Genomic DNA, 26,363 nt, shown 5'->3' on the forward strand with positions numbered 1-26,363 from the left:
ACACTATTACTAGGTGGCAGGAGTGTAGAAAAAAATTCAAGCAACCAAAAACATCATATTATCCACGCAACTTTGATAAGAGTCAGCATCATCAGGTAGGCTTGCGAGAGCGACGCTTTTTCTGTGCGGTTTGTTCGTTTCTCGGGCGAGTCAGCTGCGTGCATGCAGCAGCGCGTGCTTGTTTCCTGTAGGAGCGGTCGAGCATTTAGCTCTGCTTCAGCCGACCGCCGACATCGGTTTCCCATCCGTCTGCTCGCAGCCATGTCGTCTGTCTGACCCCATCACACGCTTGTCGTCTGCCACCGGAGACTACACAGCGGGAGCGCAGCAGCGCCGGCAATGAACGTAGCCAGCGCAATGCCGCAGTGGGTGCTCAAAGACACGTTCCGGCTGTATCCAAACCCCGAGGACGACTACGAGGTGACACTTTTCGAAAATTGCCTGGTGTTCGAGCCGCGCGTCAAGGGCAAGGGACTGCTGCCGTACCGGCAGCGTACCGAGGTGAAGCTCGACGATGTAATCGGCTGTCATGTCATGCGCGTCGGTGAGCGGGCCTCGGGACTCAAGAAGACGGTCTCCTATTTCTGCGTCTACGCCTACCACCTGGTGCAGAAGCGAAAGAACTGCGGACACCGGCGCCAGAAACGGACCTACGTGTTCGCGGTGGACAAGGCGGACGACTACGAGGCCAACCTGGCCGTCTCCCGGCACTGGCAGTCGGCCTTCCTCTGGCTTCTCCGAGGCGTCAAACTAGACCGAGCTGGCGGCGGTGAGTTTCGTCTGCGTGCTCGTGTGGCGTGTAACTTCGCGTTTTATTGAATTTTTTTTTTATTCGCACCGCCCTTACACATTTCGATTAGCTCCCTGCAAGTAGCAGAGTAGACGGACCTTTTCTGTATCGCGTGGCAGAACGCGCAGACAGTGCGCTTCTCGAAATTCAGACGGATGTGCTGCGGGCTTGGTGGCGCGGAAGTTGCTTTGCAGACAAAGTCGGCCGGCGAGTTTGTTTTTTTCTGGCGAACCGCGCCTACAGTCGGTTTCTTTCCTGATAAAACCGCACGTACAGCTGAAGCATGTTTATCCGCGCGTCGTTTGATGAGCGCTACCTGCAGGTTGCTGTGTTGTTTCTATTTCTGGCTCCAATTCCCCGTCGAAAGACCGGGATTTCCGATTCCCCCACGGCGTTGCTGTAGGCGGAGCCCACCGTCTTCTGGTTACTTCGTGGAGTACCGGAAAACGGAACGGTATCCGTCCTTTACTTTTCACCATCCTTTCGCGCGCTGGAAAAGCTTCGCTGAACGAGACAGGGTGTAGTCGAGTTTACCCTGCACAACACGGTCGTCGCTTACGGAAGCCGAGCCTCTTTTTTTTTCTTTTTTTATCGCCTTATCTCCTACGGGCTGCGATGATGCGTTTGCGTGCACCCGGGTGCGTTTTTCTGCAGTCATCAGCTGTGAGACCGTGGTGGTTTCGAGCCGGTACTTCGCCGAAATGCGGGAGCCTTATCGTAACCTCGCTTCGTTCTGCCATGCCACCTGTTCTCCGGCAGTTCGCGTTATCTAAGCCAGTGCACAGCTAAAAATTGATAATGCGCTATGTTCCCAGAAACTAATCGGCCGGTTCTGACAGCACCTCATAGTGCTTTATGGACACATTGTTCAGTGTATACCTTGCTGTTGCGTATTGTTTGCCAGCGATTGTCATTGAGAGCGTCGACGCGGGTTATCCGAAGGCGTAATTTAGACTCTGCTGTCTCACCTGCCCGCGAAGGCCGGAATACGACGTGATTGATTCAATGAAACGAAGAATTATATCTGAAGGCTAGGAACCGAGCCTGGGCGGCACCAGATAGCGGCCTGCTGGTTTAGGTTTTCGGTCGAATTGAATATCGGCGAGATACCATGTCGATCTCTACCAAATAGACCCGCCGCGGTGGCTCAGTGGTTAGGGCGCTCGACTAATGATCCGGAGTTCCCGGGTTCGAACCCGACCGCGGCGGCTGCGTTTTTATGGAGGAAAAACGCTAAAGCGCCCGTGTGCGGTGCGATGTCAGTGCACGTTAAAGATCCCCAGGTGGTCGAAATTATTCCGGAGCCCTCCACTACGGTACCTAATTCTTCCTTTCTTCTTTCACTCCCTCTCTTATCCCTTCCCTTACGGCGCGGTTCAGGTGTCCAACGATATATGAGACAGATACTGCGCCATTTCCTTTCCCGAAAAAAACCAATTATTATTATTATCTCTACCAAATAGAACATGTAGTTGTGTGTGGATATTCGGAGAGCCCCTGCTTGTATGGCTTGCGCGTTCATACAAGTCTTTGGGCCCTATGTGAATGTAAAGGGCGTGAACGGAAAATTTTGCAAATTCCACCTGGAATCACTGCATTGTGTTTAAAGTTCACGCAGTCGAAAAATATAGGGCATTTTTCGAATAATAATAATTGGTTTTTTGGGGGAAAGAAAATGGCGCAGTATCTGTCTCATATACGTGTCCGCCGATATATGAGACAGATACTGCGCCATTTGCTTTCCCCCAAAAAAACAATTATTATTATTCGAAAAATGCCCTGCAGTATCAGAATACTCATTTGGCACATTCCTCCCGATTGTGCAAAATGGGTATTCTGATGCTGAAGGGCATTTTTCGACGTGCATTTAAGGCGCCCGGGTGCTGTGTGATGTCAGTGCATGTTAAAGAACCCCAGGTGGTCGAAATTGTCCCTAGCCCTCCACTACTTCTTTCACTCCCTCCTTTATCCCTTTCCTTAAAGGGGGGTTCAGGTGTCCGCCGATGTGAGAGACAGATACTGCGTCATTTCCTTTCCCCAAAAACCAATTTTCATTTCTTCATTCCTCCCGCCTAGAGCAAAGCAAAATAAATAGACTTCGGCGGCAAAAACAAAGAAATGCACAGCTCGCGAGCTTCGGTCTCTTTCCTGAGCCAGTGTTTGCGAACTTGAGCGGCGACTTTCGCAAAGTGATGACGTGCAAGATCGCAGTGGAGAGCGTTTATTCTGTTTTTTTTTTTTTTTAGCGGGGAAGGTCAACGTTACTTAATTTTTAATTTAGCCGCCGCGGTGGCTGAGCGGTTACGACGCTCGGCTGCTGATCCGAAAGACGCGGGTTCGATCCCAGCCGCGGCGGTCGAATTTCGATGGAGGCGAAATTCTAGAGGCCCGCGTACTGTGCGATGTCAGTGCGCGTTAAAGAATCCCAGGTGGTCGAAATTCCCGGACCCCTTCACCTCGGCGTCTCTCATAGCCTGAGTAGCTTTGGGACGTTAAGCCCCCCATAAACCATAAATTTTTCATTTATTTATTTACACTGTTTCCTGCCGCGCCGATGCATTAAAGCAGGGGCGCGGACTGCACAGTGCAATAGATAACATCATGTTATACGATTCCAACAAATAAAAACAATAAAAGTGCAAACATATATTACGAGGCAGAACAAAGACAAGAGCAGTAAAACAGCGGAGCCCTGTCATTGCGCCCTTGCCGAGCTGCTTTCGCTATACAGCCTCGGAGAGCACCGTTTCGTCCCCCTCCCCGGTTGCTGTTCCTGTTTAATTGCCTTCAACAAGCGCTGTGCATGAAAATCTCCGTTGAGGAGACAGTGCCTGCGAATACCGTGACACAGCTGCTGCAGCGTTCAACGTATACGACTCGCCCGCTGGTATGAAACTAAACATAGTTGTATATATATATAGGCCTGGGTAAAACTACACCTCACGGAGCAGGTGGTTAAAGCTTACGCTTATTTTTCCAACGTGCACAGGAAACGGTGACAGCAAAAATGACGGCCGCAGGTTGCCATGCCCACCTGCTATAGAGAGGGCGGTATAGCTGAAGTAACGTTGATACGGGTGTTTAAATGCAACAGAAATGCACTTTAACTAGATTTGCCATGTGAACCCGCTCACAATCCCCTTCAGTTGGCGGTGAGAATTCTTTGCGACTGTCATCCGTTCGCCGGCTTTTTTAAAAATATTTTTTGTTTATGCAGACTTCTCTTCGAACTTAATTGTTTCGAAGCCTGCTCCCACATCTTGTCTGTTGCGGCTAGGCGTATAATTAGCGATGGATTAGTTCCTTTGTATTCCTCACCCGGCAAAAAAAAAAGTAATCAAGGTTACGCCTCTGGGTTAGTTGTTGCAAATACTGAAATTTCACAAGGCTCTCATCAAAGAACCATACGACTTTTGCGAACGCGCCAAACGATTTGTTTTTTTTCTTTTCATGACAAGCAAGCTTGGGTTGGTTTTAACGTCTTTAACATCCCAATGCGACTCAGACTATGAGGGACGCCGTAGTGGAGGGCTCCGGATATTCCATACTACCTGCTGAGGTTCTTTAACGTGCACTGGCACTGCGAAGTGCACGGACCTCTAGCATTTCGCCTCCATCGAAATGCGACCGGGATCGAACCTGCGTCTTTGGGTTAGCAGCCGAGAGCCATAACCACTGAGCCACCACGACGGCGAACAGGCTTCGAAACGTGTGTTTAAAAAAGGCCATTCCAATGGGCCCGCGACCGACAAAGTCACATTCAGTGCTTCCGCGGTGTAAGAAATTATGTGCAGCATTTATATAAGCTAAAGAAAATGAAAATTGGTTTTGGGGGAAAGGAAATGGCCCAGTGTCTGTATCACATATCGGCGGACACTCTAACCGCGCCGTAAGGGAAGGGGTAAAGGAGGGAGTGAAAGAAAGGAAGAGAGAGGTGCCGTAGTGGAGGTGCTCTGGAATTCTTTCGACCACCTGGGGGACTTTAACGTGCACTGACATCGCACAGCACAGCCTTGGCGTTTCGCCTCCATCGAAACGCAGCCGCCGCGGTCGGGTTCGAACCCGGAAAAAGGAACAAAAAAACTATAAAGAGCTGAGGTCGGTTTCCGTCTACGCTACGTGGTGGGGCTATTGTAACATCAGTGGAGAGTTGTAACTTTTTGAGATGTGTAGACGAGAGTTCTCCTCGCCCCCTGATTAATATTAAGGGCCGTGATGGGTATAATGGGATTAGTTACTTTCAAAGGAAACCGTGTTCTACGCGCTTCGCAATGTGCGATGGCAGGGCCCTCTGGCGGGCGTGCGACGCATAGTCCACTAGTGGTGCACGACGCATTTACTGTGACTTTCCTTTGTGGCTGAGTGTCACGCACTTTTGGGCTGAAACAAAACAAAAAAAAAGCTGTGAATGTCCCGCGGATTCATTTTTTCTTTAAATTCCGTGAAAAGGAAAGTTAAAAAATTGGCGGTGGTTTAGCCCTGGTTAAACCATGGAGTGGCACGACAGCTACAGCTGGCCGAGGGAACTTGCTCTGTTGAATTGCAAATTCAGTCTTTCGCCGCTCCGTTTCGCTGGGCGTTCCTTCTTCACCTTCGTCCCACTTGACACGGCGCATGCGCACAGCTGTTAATAATAAAAGTAATAATTGTTTTTTTGGGGAAAGGAAATGGCGCAGTATTTGTCTCATATATCGTTGGACACCTGAACTGCGCCGTAAGGGAAGGGATAAGGGAGGGAGTGAAAGTAGAAAGGATGAAAGAAGTGCCGTAGTGGAGGGCTCCGGAATAGCTGTTGCAGCTCGGTTTCGCTGGCGCGCCGCCGGCAGCAGCAGCTGCTCCGCACCACGTGACCAACCTCGTGGCTGGTCACGTGACCAGTCACGTCGCCGCGCCGCCGGCAGCTGCTCCGCACCACGTGACCGTGGCCGCGCTGAAGGCTCGAAATGCTATCGTAATGTCGCCCCGCCGCGGTGGCTCAGTGGTTAGGGCGCTCGGCTACTGATCCGGAGTTCCCGGGTTTGAACCCGACCGCGGCGGCTGCGTTTTTATGGAGGAAAAACGCTAAGGCGCCCGTGTGCTGTGCGATGTCAGTGCACGTTAAAGATCCCCAGGTGGTCGAAATTATCCCGGAGCCGTCCACTACGGAATCTTCCTTCCTTTCTTCTTTCACTCCCTCCTTTCCCTCTTCCCTTACGGCGTGGTTCAGGTGCCCAACGATATATGAGACAGATACTGCGCCATTTCCTTTCCCCCAAAACCAATTATTATTATTATTATTATTATTATTATTATCGTAATGTAGCTATCGCTACAAAAAAAAAAGCGCGCAAGCCGAGCGTGCGGTGCGACAGCGTCACGATCGGAATGTTCTATAACTACTCGTCAAGCGCTGACTTTGCTATCATTGTGCCGTCGCTTGCCGGTTGTCATCCATCGATTAGAACCATTGTTTCAACAAGGGGCACGCCGCCGCCGCTGTGGCTGAGTGGTTGTGGCGCTCGGCTGCTGACCCGAAAGACGCGGGTTCGATCCTGGCAGGATACCTAAAAAGCTCTTGGGCATAGTAGCTAAGTCTATGAGCGCCAGTTCCTCCCTAAAACATCAGAAAGCGTGGGCCTCTGGTCACTCGGGATTAGGGGGCAACGAGGTCGTGGACCCACTAGCTCGAGGACATGCCAACCGAGCGGGCTCCAACCCCGACTCAAGCTTTCTTCTCGAAGTCCCCGTCACCTATACAACACACGACTCCACTTCCTAAGGACATAAAGACAGCACTTCCCCCCTCCCCATAAGATGCTTAACGCTCAGGAAGCTCGGGAGTGGAGGCAATTAACTCCACACCGATACAGTCCCCAATATTTACAAATACAACATCGTTTTCCCCGAGCGCTACAGAGGCGAATGCCCGTGGTGCGAAGACCGGCCCGATGCATACCACATTACATGGGGGTGTAAGGGCCCGAAACCCCCGCACATCGCAACACATAGAACGAAGGAGCAGTGGGAGACCTCTCTTGCTCAGCTCGGAGCTTGATCAGCAGCGCACACTCGTTGCGCAGGCCAAGGCCAGTGGAGTCTTGAAATGAAGACACCACCCATTGTTTAGTCTTTGATTTATCTTGTCAATAACGTTTTCTACTATTACTACTGGCCGCGGCGGTCGCATTTCGATGGAGGCAAAATGCTAGAGGCCCGTGTGCTGTGCGATGCCAGTGCACGTTGAAGAACCTCAGGCGGTCGAAATTATTCCGGAGCCCTTCACTACGCCGTCTCTCATAGCCTGAGTCGCTTTGGGACGTTGAACCCCCGTAGACCAAACCTTTAAACAAGCAGCGGTTGTTCCGCTGCATGTAAGGACACTGGATCCGTTCGTAACCGTAACAAGCCACTGGCGAAACTGTGCAGATACTTCACACACACACAAAAAAAACCCATGTTCTGACTTTCGCAGACGGTCCAGCGGCGCTTCAATCGCTGTCATCACGCCGACCACGTGATACGCGACCCTCTGGCTCCTGCTTGAATCTTGCTGTGTCTATTTTTCGTTCTTTGCGATCCGTATTTTTCACAAGACGTGGCGCTCTCTGGTGAGCGGCGAAAATTCGTCTGCTACTGGCTGAAAGCAATCGCACGTGGGAGACGCAGGCAGGATCTGATTCTACGGTGAGCAGCTGCGCCTGTGAAGCGGCAAGTGTGTACTGACAGCTAGCGCCATCTGTCGCATGCGCCTGTCACTAACGCTGCGCATGCGCGGTAGGAGCTGGCGGTTTTGTTTTCAACCAGTGGAGCTGGAGTAGAAGAGGCGCGCATGCGATGGGCTGCCGCGTGAGGAAGGCTGATTCGAAACGTTGTTTGGAAGAGTTTGCTGGTCTCACAGTTCGTTCCCTTAGCCAAGCAAAGGACAACGTGTGTCCCAGCAAGAATGCACATGCATATTTGCTGCAGTCGGGTAGTGATTCCTTGTTCCGCTTGAACCAACGTGTCAAACGTGGGCGTGGCTCTCCTGTTGCGTTCGCGCGTTTGTTTTTCGTTTTCTGCGTGTTTGGGCGACCCATGTTTTCGGAAACGAATTTCCACTTTCGTTTCCTGGCTCGATAACTGAACTTTTCCTCACTGTCACTTTTCCTTGTATAGCGATAGCAGTTCGTTCTTCGAGCACTGCTTTAAGCACGACCACATGTGCTTTAATTGCTGGCACGTCAACTGATCGGGCTATAACAAATGAGTCGAGATAAACTCTAAGGGACTTTTGATTTCTTAAGGACAGCTCACGTGCACGCCGCTGAAAGGAAGTAAAGAAAACGATAAGAATCGTGTTTGCTAGCTATTACTGATACTACTACTGCGGAAACAAACACCGGGAAAAGTGAGCTGAATTTTGAAAAAAAAAAGGTAACAACCGAGCAGTACAACCCCTGCAGACTTTTTCACAAATGCCTTTTTAGGCGCAGCCATATTTCCTCTGCGCAGTGCCAGCGGCGTTCTGATCGGCGGATTTTATATAGGCATCTACTGCGCATGCGCAACGCAGTCCAAGGATAGGCACGTGCGCTTGCCTAACTTCAATATTTGAAGGCTGCCTTTCACTCGAGCGTCCGTTCGGGGCTTCGAATTGGGGCGCTTCACGTAGACAAATTGCATCTGAACATGCGGAGTATGCACAGAGTTAGATGCGGGATTGGCTATATCCTAATATTTACGGGCAAGAGGTCACGAAAGAATTACGGGAAAACGTGAATAAAACAAACAAGGTATTTGACTTCGCCGTTCGAGGGCACGGTGATCACACCTGTTCCGAAGTTTGGTTAGAGGAATTTAGCGAATTGGTCCCCATCAACGCCGAGTCGAGTTCCCTCGTATGTGGAGCATTCCTTTTTGAGTTTTCATTTTTTGGGACGCGCGACGTTCATGTTCTTCCCGTAAAAATTTTTTTAGACAGTCTATAGACTCCATTGACTTTTGTCTATAAAGCTTATAGACGCTCTTTAGACAAACCCTAGAGAACAGTCTATAGGCAAAACAGTCTATAGACAATCTGTAGATCTATGGCCATACTCCTTTAGTAGACTTTTGTCTATAGCCTACGAACAGACAAAAATAACCATCTCTACACACTAGACAAATTCTCACACTTTAGGGTGCAAATCAGCTGTCCCCAGACGAACACCCTTTTAGGTGCTAAAAAGGGTGCAGAGATCAGCACCCTTCAGGAAGGGTGCACAGCATGAAAGTTTAGAGGGCGCGCGTCAGTCCAAGGCTTTTGCTTCATGGGTGAATCAATGTGGAGCCCCCTTCCAACATGCATTAGTAGAGGTGTTATGGAAAAATAATACCCTTTCATGAGGGTGCAACCATTACATCTTTTAAAGTATCATTAAGAGCACCCTTCCTTGTGGGTGCTGATTGCTGCACCCTTTTTTAGCACCGAACAATTGGAAAAGGGTGCTCGTCTGGGGACAGCTGATTTACACCCTTAAGGGTGAGAAATTGTTTAGTGTGTAGGGAGGAAATTTATAGTCTATAGGAAGTCTATAGGCTTATATAGACCATTTTCGTAAGGGTTGAGTGCAGTTAAACCTCGCTGTCGTGAGGTGAGAGGGGTTGCCAATATTTCTTCGGTTCCACCATTGTTTCGTTACGTCCACATGCGACCTTCAGCGCGAATAGGATATTTTAATCGAGGCCGGTCTCGCGTAACGGCTGAGCGACCCCGCGTGAGGCGAAATTTCAACGGCATTCATTTCTACGCGACGTGGGCCGCATGGGTGCAGCGAACAACGTTGCATCACACCGCCAAGAATGGAGGCGGAACAGCAGTTTATGAATTCTTTGCCTCAAGAGAAAAAAAAAAAGCGGTTCGTTGCAATAGATTGTTCGGAGCGCTTGTTGAGGAACACGTAGATGTCTTCTGCGGGGGCTTTAGGCGTGCAGAGCGTGCGCTTCTTCGGTCATCATCGGTCATAATTTATTCACCCTTAAAGGCCGTAATGTTGGAACATTACTATGCACAAAGGGGGGGGGGGGGGGAGATTTGTAACATATTAAAATGGTCAACAGCAAGAGCAGCCATTGGTTCGTTGTATACGTTTGAAGGAAAGATATTCAGAATGGATAGTTGAGTTCAGTGGCGTAGCCAGAAATATTCTTGAGGAGGTTTTATAGGCGCGCCCGGTAAATAATAAAAAGTGACCTTAGTGGAGCCATCTGGTTTAAGAACAGGAAGCATTTTTGGCAACAAACCGACACTCTTCTGACCGACTCTTCTAATTTTGTTCTTAGATTTTAATAGATCGATGTGTTAAATGGTGAAAAAAAAAATGCCGAAAGGAGGGGGTTGCAGCGCTCAAAAAATTCCCTTAATTCCCCATGTTGGTGTGTTTCCTTGTGCACTGTCTTTCGCCCGTTCGCGCGGTTTTCAACCTAAAATGATATTCAACGGAGAAATAAAACGTGGCATTCACAGGCATTGTTCGCGCTCCGGAAACATATCACCACTATCGTGACCATCATCATCTGCACACGTGGTTTTGCCCGAAAGTCCCTATGGGATTGCGAGTTTCTGCAAATGAGGCTGGCGTCTTCAAAACCGCGCAAGAAGGTACTTGCGCAGGAGGGCCACGAGCGTTTCGCTCACGGTCGTGATGGGCATGACCTTTACTTTTTTTTCACTGAGCCGCTGGCACGACGGCCAGAAGGAATTCTCACAAGTGAAGGCTAGTCCGCCGCGCAAAGTACCGTCTCTTCGAGCGTCGCCGTAAAAAAAAGGGGGTGGGGGGAGACTATAGTTTGAGCACTCACCATTCTGACCTTCTGTAATAATAATAATAATAATAATAATAATAATAATAATTGGTTTTTCTTGGGGAAAGGAAATGGCGCAGCATCTGTCTCATATATCGTTGGACACCTGAACCGCGCCGTTAGGGAAGGGATAAGGGAGGGAGTGAAAGAAGAAAGGAAGAAGAGGAGCCGTGGTGGAGGGCTCCGGAATAATTTCGACCACCTGTGGATCTTTAACGTGCACTGACAACGCACAGCACACGGGCACCTTAGCGTTTTGCGTCCATAAAAACTGACCTTCTGTAAAGTCGAACCCGACCGCGGCGGCTGCGTTTTTATGGAGGAAAAACGCTAAGGCGCCCGTGTGCTGTGCGATGTCAGTGCACGTTAAAGATCCCCTGGTGGTCGAAATTATTCCGGAGCCCTCCACTACGGCACCTCAGTCTTCCTTTCATCTTTCACTCCCTCCTTTATCCCTTCCCTTACGGCGCGGTTCAGGTGTCCAACGATATATGAGACAGATACTGCGCCATTTCCTTTCCCCAAAAACCAATTATTATTATTATTATTATTAAAGTCTAAAATTGAAATTCTTAGCAATTTTGTTCCGTTTTTAGTTTTGTAGCTTTAACGTCCCAAAGCAGCTCAGGGCATTAAGCGGTAACCGCATGAGGCGATATTCCTTCGCGATACGTCGCGCGATGACGCCGCCGCTGCCCATCGCTGCCGCTGGCGCAAACCGCACGAAGCGACGGGACTCGGCGTCGGAGCGGCGCGTTTTCAGTGTTGCTCGATTGCGGCAGCTTCAGCGTTCAGTCATTTTGCGTTAATTAACGAGTAGAACAACGCTCGTAAGGCTTCACACAAGGCAAAACACAGCAAAAACATTGAAAAATATATTCAAGTAATAATTTTATTTTTAGTCTTCTATATACACACAGTCGGATGACGCAGAAAAGCGCGCCCGAGGGACGCTGCGATGCGGCGCCAGGCGACATTCCGGCGCTCTTGTGACTTATAGTGCGTGTAGGACATATCCCGCAGCACCCTTTCCTCTTGAACTTAATTAATGAGCCTTTCATTGAATTCTTGCATAGCTGCCATGGTGAGGGATACGTCGGCTGCTGCTCCGCTGAAAGCCCGTTGAAAAAAAATCGACTTTCGCGCGCAAAACGGATAGGATAGTTACGCACCCGCAAGGCCTCCCGTCATTGGCTAGTCTCGCACGGCACTTCCGGGCGATGTTCTGCAAACCCAGAACCTGGGCGACGCGATAAACGACAGTGCTTCGGCGGCCCTCAGCCCATCGCGCGGCGTGTCGCCTCATGCGGTTAGCGCTTTAGAGACTCCATAGTGGAGAGCTCCGGGCAGTTTCTGCCACCTGGGATTCTTTAGCGACCCGCCGCGGTGGCTCAGTGGTTAGAGCGCTCGGCTACTGTTCCGGAGTACCCGTGTTCCAACCCGACCGCGGCGGCTGCGTTTTTATGGAGGCAAAGCGCTAAGGCGCCCGTGTGCTGTGCGATGTCAGTGCAGGTTATAGATCCCCAGGTGGTCGAAATTATACCGGAGACCTGCACCTTTCACTCCCTCCTTTATCCCTTCCCTTACGGCGCTGTTCGGGTGTCCGCCGATATATGAGACAGATACTGCGCCATTTCCTTTCCACAGAAGCCAATTATTATTATTAGAACATATTTCTCTCGGCTACTGATCCCGAGTTCCCGGGTTGGAACCCGACCGCGGCGGCTGCGTTCTTATGGAGGAAAAACGTTAAGGCTCCCGTCTACTGTGCGATATCTGCACCTTAAAGATCCCCAGGTGGTCGAAATTATTCCGGAGCCCTCCGCTACGGCACCTCTTCCTTTCTTCTTTCCCTCCCTGCTCTATCCCTTCCCTTACGCGCGGTTTAGGTTCCCGCCAATATATGAGACAGATACTGCGCCTTTTCCTTGCCCCCAAAATCAATTATTTTTCTTTAGCGTGCGCTGAAATGACACTGTACACTGGCTTCTTTAGCAGTTCGCCTCCATGCAAATGTGGCAGCCGCTGTCAGGATTAGTCTGGTCTTTTGGGTCAGCTGCCGATTACCAAACGCACTGAGTCTCCGCAGTGGCCTCAACAATTTTGTGGTAGTGCTATTCTGGTTACATTTGAAGGGAGTCGTCTGTCTTCGTGCAGGAGTATGTGTTGAAAGCATTTTTTTTTTCACTGCAGATATATTCCACTCTTGCGTGTTGACTTCTGTCTTCCCATATATCATTCTTGTTCAGCTCAACGGTTTAAACTTCCGCATTGCGGTCATCCTGCAGCTCATCTCGCCATGTGCTCGCTACCTGGGTTTCGCGGAAAAGGGGGAAAAAAGAAATAAAGCTGGATGTATGGGAATTTCGCGGGTACTTTTATGACTCCTGTGTTTTGAAGCGGTGTAGCGGAACCGTACTGACACGACGATTCGATGCAACTTCAGCGAGCGAACTTGTGTCTGCTCGGTGAAATCCACAAGTGACGTTTATATACCGTACCGTGTAGCGTGCCATGTACCGTGTACTTTTCTGTGTACCGTACCGTGTACCTTACGCGTGTTCCGTACATTATCGTACCCCGTTTTCATATTAGACAGTTTTAGTATAGCGTATGCAAAACCTTTGCGTACGCAATAAAATAGCGTATGTAGAATGCGCAGAACGCTAAAGGAAGCTTAGCGTTTAGCGTAGGCATGCAATTTTCTGGAAATAGCGTACCGCCTCTGCGGTGCTTACGGAGGCAACATGGCGGCACCCTGTTTGCCGGCTTCGGCTCGAAAATACCTCGTCATTGCGTTATTCGGCGCACAACTTGCTGTAAATGTTGCATTCGCTTCCGCTTCTTGTCATCTCACTCGGACACAATTGTGATGACCCCCATAATGCGCAGGTCCACACGGGACGGAGAGGCAAAGAGACACCGTATGGCTCAGTTTAAACAAACAGGTATATTCAATAATTACACATGGTTAAGGTTATACATCAGAGGCTGGGGCGTCCGAGCTTACGTGCCGACGACTTCATGGGGGCGATGGAGTGGCTCCGGAGTTGGGCTCGAGCGGTTGCTGGCAATTGATGATGCCGCTGTCACGGGTCTCCGTCTACGCCGCGCCGTCGAACGTGGACCCTCGCAGCACACACGGAATGTCACACTCGCTCACCCTCCAGAAGAATGTTCTCCGAACATTTGAGTCCACGCAGCTCCCCTTGTCTTTCTGAATCGCCTCGCACAGTGCGTCCGACAAAACACTTTTCGCTGCACTCAACACCACTGCACAACACCATATGCCTCCGCTGTCAATACTGGCGTCTCCAGGGGCAGCACTGATCTTCTTTTACAGATAAACATGAAACTCAGCACCCAAGCCTCTCCTTTCTAGTCCAAACTGGACGAAATAAATTTACCACAGTTACAAAGGAGCTCCCACTTCTAGCACGATCACGGCACAGACAAAAATATAGATAACGAAAGGAAGTAGGGCAGGTTCTGCATGCGCTCCGCATGCTCTCCTGTGCAGGTGTTACTTAATGACAGAAAGGTTTAACTACCAACTCCGATAACTTAACACATAAGCACATAGCAATGTTATGAGCTGCGGCATTACACAATTCTAACCAGTTCACAACTCCGCTCTGTTTACGCCATTAGTCCGACTTAGCTTTCCGATTTCGCAGCGGATATCGGCCTTCATGATTCATACTAAGTAAGTCTGTGCCCCTTTTTCTGCTTTGGGACTCGCGAGGGCTCGTGGCAGGAGCCTCTCCTGGCGTTATCTGCGCGGCAACCTCGCGCGCTTCTTCTTCTAGCAATGCATGAAGTAAATCCGGTGGCATTCCGGCCGTCACCTCGGGCGCCTGCCGAACAAATGCAGGAGAGGGCGTTTCTTGCGAACTATCTGCGCGCTCCGCTTCACTTCTGTCCCCATCAAAATCCGCGCTTTCCCTTTCCTCATTTCGCGAATACTGAACCGGTGCCGACTTGAGGCGATTTGCGTGTATCCTTATCAAACGCCGGTTCACGTCTCGGACTCTGAAGTTTACCGGAGAAAGCTTCTCGACAACCTCGCACGGTCCTCTCCACTTCGTCTGGAACTTACGAGCTAGCCCAATCTGCCTTTGGCAGTTTTCAATGTACACGCTGTCCCCCACATCAAACGGCGCGTCTCTAGCACTGCGATCGTGCACCTCCTTCCTGCGCTTCGCCGCTTTCTTTAAGGACTCCTTTGCGATGTCCCTCGCCACTTGCAAGCGCGATTCTAGCTCAACCTTATAGTCGTCCAGTGAAGCGTATGGGACACGACGGGGGCCCTCTGGCACTTCACTAGGCTGGTCCGGGTCTCGGCCGTAGAGAAGAAAGAATGGCGATTCGCCCGTGCTCTCGTGTGCTGCGGAATTGTAGGCAAACATTGCATACGGGAGCCACAAATCCCAGTCCCGCTGGTCGCGCGAAACAAAATGCGACAGGAACCCGGCCACGGTTTGGTTCAGTCGCTCCACCGCGCCGTTGCAAGCCGGATGGTACGGTGTTGTCTGCTTCTTAGCGATCTTAAGCAGCTCGCAAACTCTCCTCATTAGCTGCGACACGAAGTTCGTTCCCCGATCTGTCAAGAGTTGCCTCGGGGGTCCATGTCGGAGCACGATCTGTTCGACAAATGCTCTTGCAACCGTGTCTGCCTTCTGATCTGGGAGTGCTACCGCTTCCGCGTATTTTGAAAGGTGGTCGACAAATACTAAAATGTACTTGTTTCCGGAAGTGGTCGTGGGCAATGGGCCCATTATGTCCATACCTGTCCGCTCGAAGGGAGCAGAAACCTCAGGGAACGGCTGAATTGGAGCTGGTCTTCGTCCCTTGGGTGTTTTTCTTTCGAGACAGGAATGACACTTCGCACAGTAGTCTCTAACATCCCGTCGCATGCCACTCCAAAAGTACAAACGCTCCACACGCCTGCGTGTCTTCGCTACGCCAAAATGACCGGCGCATGGCGCATCGTGAAACGCGCGAAGAACCCTTTCTGTCCACGACCGAGGTATGACGACTCTCTCCCAAGCGGTTTTCTCTGGTCTCCCTTTCCTGGTTGGCCTCGTGCGCCGACACAGGGTGCCGTCTTTGCCAATGAAATAACCTAGCTGTTCGGGGTGAGACGGTGCGCCCTCTAGGCTTTCGATTATTCGCTTCAGGTCAGGATCTTTGCACTGCTCTGTGCGTAATTCGGCGGGGTCGACTACGGGGACAAACTCATCTATAGCTGCCACGGCAGCTGTGCGGCTGAGTGCATCAGCATTCAGATGTGTCTTTCCTGACTTGTGCTCAACTTCAAAGCAGTATTCCTGCAGGTGTAGATTCCATCTAGCGAGTCGCGAGCTAGGGTCCCTGACACTCATCACCCATTTCAGAGGATGGCAGTCTGTGACTAGCTTGAATTTGCGGCCGTAAAGGTAGCATCTGAAGTGCTTTACTGCCCAGACAACGGCGAGGCACTCCCTTTCCGTAGCTCCGTACTTTTGCTCTGTGGGGCTCAGCTGTCGGCTAGCAAAAGCAACGGGATGTTCTTTGCCCTCGATAACCTGAGATAGCACGGCACCAACTGCGAACTTTGACGCATCTGTGGCCATAACGAAGGGCAAATTAAAATCCGGGTGGCGCAACAGCGGTGCACTCATTAGCTTCCTTTTCAGGGCCCCAAAAGAATTCTCCGCGTTTTCGTCCCAGCGAAAGGCGACATTTTTGGCTGTTAAGGCGGTGAGCGGCTTAGCGAGCTTGGCGAACTCCTCTATGTGCCTTCGGTAGTAACCGATCAGGCCGAGAAACTGCCGGACCTGGCGGACGCTAGTCGGGGATGGAAAATCTGAGACACACCTTAGTTTCTCAGGGTCCGGTCGCACGCCGTCAGCTGAAACAACGTGCCCGAGGTATTTCACCTCGTTTTTGAGGAATTGGCACTTAGAGGGCTTCAGCTTGAGACCCGCTGCTCTTAGTCGCACCAAAACCTGCTCAATATCGCGCAAATGGTTATCAAAACTGCCACTGTATATGATAATGTCATCCATATACACGAAGCACAGCCTCCCCAGAAGACCTGCCAGGATAACATCAGCGGTTCTCTGCCACACAGCAGGGCTGTTGGCCAGACCCATCGGCATTCTTTTCCATTCATAGTGCCCTGAGGGCGTGTTGAATGCCGTTTTCTCGGCATCTGCCGGATCCATTGCTATCTGCCAGAATCCCGCCGCCATGTCCACTACCGTGAAGTACCTGGCAGAGCCCAGCTGAGATAGCGTCTCCTGTATATTGGGGATGGGGTATGGATCGATGCGAGTTACGGCATTTAGTTTGCGGTAGTCCACTACCAATCGATACGAGCCATCTGGCTTTTCCACCAATAGTGCTGGTGCTCCCCAGGGTGACTTTGAGTGTTCGACAATGCCGCGATCAATCAGGTCCTGCACCTGCCGCTCCATCTCCTCACGTTGGGAGTAAGGAATCCTGTACGCACGCTGGTAAACGGGCGATGAAGTGCCGGTTTCTATCCTGTGCTTTATAACGCCACAGCAGCCCAAATCCAGGTTGGACGCGGCGAATACCTCCGAGTAGTCGTTCAGCAAACCAGCCAGAGCCTCCCTCTCCCTGGATTTTACGTGAGAAAGATCGAACGACACCTTTGGAGCAGCCGAAGGACTAGCATGCTCTACAGTTGCGAGTACCGTATCGGTGGGCTCACGTTGCTCTATCGCAGAGGTGAAGAAAGCCAATGTTTTGTTCTTGGGAAGGCTCAGTGGCTGCTGGCTACAGTTAACCACCCGTAGGGGCACTCTGTGGGCGTCATTAACTGTCACGAGGCACGCGGCTGCCTTCAGGCCATTGCTGAGAGAGTCGACCGGCTCAAGCACTCCCACGGCGCCGCTCTCTACATCTGAAGGCACAAACGCGTACAAAATGTGCTCCGACCAAGGAAGGACGACCGCCTCATCGACCAGCCTGACGGCAACCCTCGAATATACCTTCTCCAATGATCCCACTGTTTGACGGGTGTCAATATCGGTAATGCGAATCTCAGCCCCTCTCCTGTTCAAAAACGGAACTTTTGATCCGCCCGCATTAACCTCTTCCTCAGAGAATGAAACTACTACCTTCCCTTTTCTCAAAAAATCCTGCCCTAATATACCTGAAACTCCGTTTGGCAGAGACACCGTGTCCGGGCATACGTAGCAGGGGTGCTCCAATGCAATTCCGCCGAGAGAGAAGTGTAACCGGTAGAGTCCACTTATGCCAAGAGGATCCCCCGTTATGCCTACAAATTTGGTTGCCATACCACCAGACGCTTCCAACACCTCGCGGTCCCCCTTCCTTCGAAACGTGTTAAAACTGCTCTCCTTAAGCAATGTCACCTTTGACCCCGTATCTATCAACAATTCCATACAACAACCATTTAACTTGCAACGCACAACAGGGCATGCCTCGTCGGCCACACAAACTACCACCACCGCATCATCTACTGCTCCCTCCCCACGCTCCTCAGGCTGGGGAGGACTAACTAGTTTTTTGACTCGGTATCTGGAGCCCCGCTGTAGGCTTGCTTAGGGCGTGTCTCGCCTGCTTCTCTTTGTGGCTCCCCACGGCGCACGTTTTGGCAGAACCTGGCGATGTGTCCGCGACCCTGGCAAGCGAAGCATACGATTTCTTCAAAATCTCGCATACCGCGCCTGTAGCTTTGTGGCGGTCTCCGGTTTCCAGCGAATGGGCGCTGTTGAGCGCGCGCTTCAACCTGGCGTTCTACCTGCTGAGTTAGCAGCTGTTCCAAGCGATCTAACCGCTCTGTCAAGAGAGCAACCTCAGGGTTGAGCACCGCTCTCTCTATGACGCGTACTCTCGCTGCGGCTGTCGTTAACGCCTCATTTCGTTCCTCATCCAATGCGGCCTCCACGGCTTGGTCGAAATTGCTCGGCTTGCGCGAGAGCACGAACCGGCGCACGGGGTCTTGCAGACCAGCCACGAACAAAGCGGTCATTTCCTCTTTAAGTATATCCTCCGCGTATTTCTTCCTTAACTGGTCTCCTTCCTCCTCCCTGCTTAACGTATCGCGTGCTAGGCGCTGAAGCCGCGACGCAAATGTTCGCACGTCCTCCCCTACCATCTGTCCGGCGTCACGGAACCTCTGTACCCGCACGTGACGTGGTTCAGTGTCGAAATGCTCAAACGCGAGCTTCTTAAATTCCGCAAATGATTTTGTGGATTTTACTTTTTCGTCTCGCCAGGCAAAATCATGAGCAGCTCCTGCCATCTTACACCTCGCCATTCCCAGCATTTGAGCATCGGACCATCCCCCCATTTTCCCAATCTCTTCTAGCATGGAAAAGAAATCGCAGATTGGAACCCCTGTCTTATCTCCCGTAAACGTCGGAATGACGCTTCCTAATGCCAGCATGCTTGCTCCGAGCGACGGCTGTGGAGTGGGAGCTCCCTCAGATACAGTCATTTTTTTTTTTTCAAGCCCTCCAGTGCCTCAAGCCTCTCAAATGGGGGTAAAAGTCCCACAGTCAGTCCCGTGATTCCCTTTTGATTACAATTTTGAAGTCATGAATGTCACAGCATTCAGAGGACATTTGCTTTTGAGACCCCACTTCTGACACCAGTGTGATGACCCCCATAATGCGCAGGTCCACACGGGACGGAGAGGCAAAGAGACACCGTATGGCTCAGTTTAAACAAACAGGTATATTCAATAATTACACATGGTTAAGGTTATACATCAGAGGCTGGGGCGTCCGAGCTTACGTGCCGACGACTTCATGGGGGCGATGGAGTGGCTCCGGAGTTGGGCTCGAGCGGTTGCTGGCAATTGATGATGCCGCTGTCACGGGTCTCCGTCTACGCCGCGCCGTCGAACGTGGACCCTCGCAGCACACACGGAATGTCACACAATGTTATATGTGATAAGTTGTGGGTAATTTTGAGATAGCAGTCTATTTTCAAGCCTGTAAGCCTAACAGCAGACTGTTAACACTGTCGTCATGGCAACGGCCGTGTGTCATTTTTGTATGGCTTGAAGGCATGGCGTGGAGGTTGGAGGAACCATCTGCAAGTTCTATCCACCCTACGTCCGCCAAAAAAAATAGCGAACGGCGAAAAGCGCGCCCTTTGCCGTGGCTTAGTTTAGATCATATTGGCCTCAGTTTTTTTTCTGACGTGTGGTGGCGCTAGGTACTTACCAAAACGTGGCTGAACCTGTGTGTTGTTTGTCCACTGAGCGCCTGTTGCGGAACGGTGCGCAAACGCTCATCTAAAAGCGTCGTTCGCGCTTTGGATTTAGCGTGCGCAACAGTCTTGCGTCTCGCGTACGCAAAGAACGCAAACTCTACACTAAAACTGTCTATTGCTGCTATGTATACTGCTCCGTTTATCGCTGATGCATGTCGGCGGCGTGGTGTTTTTCATCTGAGGAAGCGTTGATACCACAGAGAGGCAATGAATCTTTGTGCCTAATCTCGGAAGGGGGAGGGGCTGGGTGCAACACACTATAGATATCCCGCTCCTTGCATATCGCGCACTCACGGCATCACGTACCCGGCCTCTTCGTCGTGATATGTTCCGTTTACTTCAGCGCTCCTGTATCCGTTTACGTCCCCCGTAGGCAAGCGGGGCGTATACTTAGGAAGGCCCCGTCGACCAGGAAAAAAGACGCTCGTCTAAATGCCAGTTTCGCATCCCGTGCGGGGCATGCAAACAAGCGCGAGCAGTAAAAACGCAACAGCGACTTCGCAGCGCAAGCGCGGAATCTGTTTATGCCTTCCGACTCGAATGATAGGTGGCGAACAATGCGCCACGTGTGTAGATAAAAAAAAAGTAGTAGAAAAGAAATTGCGGATGAACGCCGGGCGCTTTGAGCAAATGCCGCGGAAACGCATTGCTATTGATTGCTTGTGCGAACCGTTGTACTATATCGACGCTATCATATTGTTCCTGCGCTAATTTATCAACTCCCTATCCGAAGTTTGCACTTCAAAGGATAGCCCTAACAACATTTTTGCGGTCTCTAGACTGTACATAGGCTTTCGTCTATAGTGTCTGTATACTTTCTATAGACAAATCCTGTAGAGTAGTCTGTAAGGAATAGAAATCCTATAGCCAGTCTATAGAACATCTATAGATTTATGGCCTTGCACTTTTAGTAGTTATCTATAGAGTGTATATAGACTTAGAGTGTAGAAAAGGGAAAATCTATAGGAAGGGAGTAGTCCATAAGAAGTCTATAGAAAGCCTATAGGCCATATTTATAAGAAACCACTCCGTCCGCCTACGCGCGGGTGCAGCCATGTGTGCAGTGTATGTTTACAAACACGTGGGTGCTGTTTGTTGTTACCCAGGTGGGCTCTTGCGTTGTGGACGCTGAAGTGCTGTTGCATCGTGGATATGCGGCGTACAAGCCTAGCTGCATGCATTTTTTGCATAGAATAAAAACTAAACTATGCTTAACGCGTAATCGTTCGTTGGCAGCATGCTAATTAGATGCGGCCACCCTTTCGTACCTGTTAAGCCCCCGTCCTTGCCTAAGGGAGGGGGCGGGGGTTTCTAGGTCCGGCCGTCGCCGAAGAACAGACACTGCACCTTCCTCCCCTCATTACGGCAAACCGGACGCAGAACGGCGTCCTTCGATGACGATCGCGTCCTCCTTCGCGGCCATTCGTTTCACTCCGGCCGTGGCGAGGAGGAGAGCGCGTGTGTATGCACCCAACGACGCGCGCTGGTGCCAAGGGCGTCTCCTTTGTGTGTGTTCGCCCTCCTCTCTCTCATCCTTTTCTCTCGTGGTCTGTCTTTTTAACCACGCGTGACTTTCCCCTTCCGTGCACCTGCAGTCCGTGTGTGTCGCGGCTTCCCCGTCTTTTTTTCCTCCTCCTCTCATGTTTTGGTGCTGCTGGTCGGCCGCCTTTTCCCTCCCCTCTTGTGTATCCCTTCCCTCTCCGCTTGTGTCAGCTGTAGTGGATTGGCCTTCGGACAGTTGGGTGCAGTGCCTGTGGCCTCGTGTCGCAACGCGGCGCCTGACTGACCCCCACCGCGCCAGATGACGTGGCGGGTGTGCGGCGGGTTTTGCAAACTGGCTCCCTCCGAGTGACCCGACACGGCGTGCGCTGCTTTCGCTGTGTCGCACTCTTCGTAAAATGGGCCACGCGTCGTGTGGCAAACCATGTACCGATTTCTTGCGCTGGTAATGACAAATGATTGATCGGGTCAGAAATTCACTCTTTTTTTTTTAGCGCGATAGCGTTAATGTTCATGTTCTGTAGAAAATCGGACGTAGTCGCAGGCGTCGCGAGGGAAAAATATAATATATAATAATTGGTTTTGGGGGAAAGGAAATTGCGCAGTACCTGTCTCATATATCGTTGGACGCCTGAACCGCGCCGTTAAGAAAAGGGTAAAGGAGGGAGTGAAAGAAGAAAGGAAGAAGAGGTGCCGTAGTGGAGGGCTCCGGAATAATTTCGACCACCTGAGGATCTTTAACGTGCACTGACATCGCACAGCACACGGGCGCCTTAGCGTTTTTCCTCCTTAAAAACGCAGCCGCCGCGGTCGGGTTCGAACCCGATAAGTCCGGATCAGTAGTCGAGCGCCCTAACCACTGAGCCACCGCGGTGGGTAAGGGAAAATCCCCGGAGAAGATATTCCGTCCGTGAGGAGCTAGAGAAGATTTGTGGTACGTCGCAGCCAGCGGCCAGCTCCCTCATGAGCGTTATCCGCGAAGAGGTGCAGCAAGCTATCAGGCCTCCGTTACTACACGCCGATCCACAGCCTACCCAGACAGACTGCTGCCGCCGACGTATACGCTGACGCTCTGCGACGCGGCAGTTTTTCCAACCCATCACGACGTCCTGCTACCCTCCGTGCAGCACCGCTTTCCGAGTGATCGAGAATCCCTCAGCAGAGCGGACGTCTGGCGTGGCCCTGAACGCCGGCGTTTGTGCTTCCACTGTGGGGAGCCCGGTCACCTGTTCCGCCGGTGCCCATATCGAGAGCTTGGCCTGCAGGGTTTTCCCTCCGATGCGCCAAGTCCCCGGTTTGGCCAACGGCCCCGTGAGATTGAAGAGTACGTGACCCAGCACCTCCGCCACAAAATGTCGGAAATAGATTGCAGAACCGAAAGGGCTAGGCACAGACCGCAAGCAGTTTCCCAGCTGCAAGAGCACGCGCGTCTCTCACTTCTTTCTCCTCAAGGCGCCGGGACACCTAGCGGCGATATCTAGGGGGGGGGCACCTAGGTCACGTGACCCGAATTAGTACTCGTTGCTGGACTTGTGCATGGTTTTGGCAAGAAGACAGCGCAGCATAAACCGAACCCAAGAGAGGTGGACAGGACGAGGCGCGTTGTCCTGTCAGTGTCTCTTGTGTCCGTAATATGCTGCGCTTTCTTATGACCCAAATCACGTGGCCTTGTGGCGTCATCACAAGGCCTACGCGGTTTTGAGCGAACTGACCACCGTGGCAGGTGGGTGTTGAATTAATGATTGGTCGCCAGAGGGTTCTCGGGAAGAGCAACCTGAGTCGCACATGTCCCACAGCCACCGGTGGCAGCACCTGCCACCGCAGGGCAGTGGCGGATCGCTTAACCACAGCACCGCTTCGCCAGGAGCGGTATGGTTTTTTGTAATAGGCATCTATGAATTTAAATTTTAGAGTGACCAATTCCGCATATACCCATTCGCCATCGCGTCAAGGCGGAGCTTATGTGTCCTGTCACTAGTTATGGCGCTCGGCAGCTGACCCGAAAGACGCGGGTTCGATCCCGGCCGCGGCGGTTGAATTTCGATGGAGGCGAAATGCTAGAGGTCCATGTGCTGTGCGATGTGAGTGCACGGTAAAAGAACCCCAGGTTGTCGAACCTATTGCCGGAACACTCCACTATACGGCGTCCCTCGTAGCCCGAGTCGTTTTGGGACGTTAAACCCGGTGAAAAATAAACGAAACCAGTTTTTTTTTTGTGACTACTTTTCTTCAGCGGAAGCAAAGGCACTGCACTACGCCTGAGTGGACGCAAGACGTGAGTGAGAACAGAGGCTGCTTCATTTCTTTCTTTGGTATGCTGCGCGAAAAAGAAAGAAAATAATTTTTTTTCTTTTCACCTTTTCCTCTTAGCTGCATTGCAGCGTGTGCTCGTTTTGTTTGTTGTGTGGCGGCGCCGTCATAGGCCCCACTAGTCATGTGCGTGTTGGAGAGAATGACCAGCTGATATAGACATATGTGAGGTAGACAGATGCGCAGACGCAATGATGGACAGATATTTGGACAGTCGAAGACAGTGGTGGGACTGCAAAACGAAACAAGCAACGAGACCCGGCCCGTTCCGCAGAGTATACCAGATTAACAGGCACATATAGATCAATCGCCAGCCGCCGTGGCTCAGTAGCTACGGCGTTCGGATGCTTATCTCGAGGCCGCGGGTTTCGAATCCCCTACCGCGGCGGCCACATGATGATGGAGGCGATATGCCAGAGGGCGTCCGTGTGCTGTGGACTAAATGTCTCCGGAGCTGTCTAGACCCTCAGTGTGCATGTCACACCCTTCTTGGGGACGAAGGCGAAGCAACTTCGTCGCGCCTTTGACCCGTCAGCTTCTTCACAAGCATCTCATAGTCTGATAAACCCCACAGTACCATTTACCGGGTTGGTTGATGATAGATAGATTCAGGCGCCGCGCAGCACCACATTTAGTAGGGCAGCGATACCGCTTCGAGCGAAACGCGTCGTACAGTCTGCGACTCAGCTATGGTCGGATACAACTCAAGAACGAATCTGATTTTACCTGACAAAGGACCCCCTTCCGGCCAATGGCGCCGGCCGTTTCTCATCACCCTGCTATCGTGACACTGCAGGGATTGGCAGATGAAAGGGTATAGTCAGCTCTGTGCATTAATCGCGCTATAGCAGGTTCATGAGGATCGGCCGACGCCACTGGTTGGAAGGGGGGGGGGGGGAGCAGATCCGCTCTTGAGTTGTATCCGACTTGTAAGCCGCGTTTACGTGAATGCGACAGAAGTCGACTCCCTGCAGGCCCCTTTATGAGGGAAAGAGCAGGTTTTGAGAAGGAAATGACTCACTCCTCCTCTACTCTCTTTTCCTCAACGTTTTTTTTTTCACTTTCCCTCAAAAAGCGGCCTGGAGTCGACTTCTATCGCATTCATGTAAACGCGGCTATGCCAGTTGCTGCCTCTCTCCTCGACTGCTCTATACCCTGCTTGGTGTGCGTAGAAAACTGCGGTACATGCCTTGCGCGCTTTGTAGGTAAAATGAAAAAGAATATAAAAAGCCAGCTTGTTTTCCCTTGCTCTGGATGGATGGATGGATACGGCTGAACCCTTTACATCGGGCGGTGGCTCAAGCCACCTAGCCATGTCTTGTGAAATTTTACTCCTGTCTTGCTTTTAGCCACCAATCAGATTACCTTCGCTTGGTTACTTCTAACCTCTTAAAATCCACTTTCCCTTCACTATCCCTAAACCCCAATGCCTTGGGTAAGTCAGCCCCGCTGCCTTCCACTGTAGGGTGAAGCCCTTTACAGAAAAGTATCAAGTGTTCAGCCGTTTCCTCCTCCTCTCCGCACGCAATGCACAACGTGTCCATCTCCTGGTACCTGACTCTATACGTCTTAGTCCGCAAAACTCCAGTCCTGGCCTCAAACAGCAAAGAACTTCCCCTACAATTATCATAGATATTTTCTTTGACAATTTCCTGTTTAAAGGTCCGGTATGTTTCCAGTGCCGATTTCGTCAGCATCCCTGTTTTCCACAACGCTCTCTCTGTTCCTTTAACCTTTTTCTTAACCGATAATTGCTGATTTGCCCCGCTACTGCTGTCCAGATATTTGCTTGTCAATTTTCTAGTTCGCTTTGTGTGCGTGCGTGCCCTCTGGTGGCACTGCGCGGAAGTAAACGTGGCGGAAGTGTGTCGCCACGCTAAACGAGCGAGGCCCGCCCCCTGGCCGCCGCTTCCCTTCTTTTGTGGGTCAAGCGCCCCCGGGAGTAGGGACTTGAAAACAAACGCTTTTGTGAGTGGGCTCGTCCTCGCCTCACGGCCATTGACTGATTCGGCTCGGCTCAGTGTCGGCAAGGGGTCCCGCGTGTTGACAACACCGCCCGGGCTTTCTCGCCTTCTCAATTAAATGTCTTTGTATGTATATGCGAAGAGACGGTTGGCTGCGCCGTTTTGTTCGCAGTTAATTATCGCTGAGCGCGTCGGATCGGTGGTGCTGATTTGCGCGTCGCTGTGTCGGCGGCAGTCCAGAGTAGTGGCCACAGGAAACGAAGTTGTTGACTTCGCTCTTTCGGCGCAAACAGCGAGCTCTCGCTCGTACCATGGGCGGTTTGTTTTTGGTCGAAAGTGGATGGTAACCAGGACAGGTGCGCCCGCTACAGAATAGACCTGCGGGAAGTGGAGCGGTCGATTCTTTGCGGACGTATTTCGGAACGTGTCGGATCGGCATTTTAGCAGCTGTGCGCGGACTACAGCGGCGGTCGCGCATAGCGTCGCATTCGAAGCAGCTGGACAGCGCAAGTCGAAGCCTTTTGCATTTAAAACGCGGGCCCATAGAGAGAGCGAAATTTTTTCAATGCACCGCATTGCTTCTATCCACGTAGCAGGGACTGAAAGGAGTATGGCTTTCGCCAACTAATTACTTCAGCACAAAATAACCACGGTTCAAGTACCGAGCCTCTTTGGCTCCGTAGCCACATTAGGAAACTTGGACGCCTGGTTGGACAAATGAAACTTTGATGGTGTCGTGC

General features: G+C 51.3%; 1 protein-coding gene across 5 annotated transcripts in view; it reads left to right on the forward strand.

The window, feature by feature from the left end:
- The first annotated feature begins 85 nt into the window (after positions 1-85).
- The window catches only part of LOC144101906 (sphingosine kinase 1-like), a 115,160-nt gene continuing 88,882 nt past the window's right edge, over positions 86-26,363 (forward strand). For 3 of the 5 annotated variants that reach the window (XM_077635125.1, XM_077635126.1, XM_077635127.1), the window contains exon 1: positions 86-769. In XM_077635125.1, the coding sequence (XP_077491251.1) occupies positions 340-769 (430 nt within the window). In that variant the 5' untranslated portion in view covers positions 86-339. The remainder of the gene's footprint in view (positions 770-26,363) is intronic. The other 2 variants (XM_077635128.1, XM_077635129.1) reach the window with 2 other exon arrangements.

This window comes from Amblyomma americanum, chromosome 8 (genome assembly GCF_052857255.1).
Source record: "Amblyomma americanum isolate KBUSLIRL-KWMA chromosome 8, ASM5285725v1, whole genome shotgun sequence".
Taxonomy (NCBI): domain Eukaryota; kingdom Metazoa; phylum Arthropoda; class Arachnida; order Ixodida; family Ixodidae; genus Amblyomma; species Amblyomma americanum.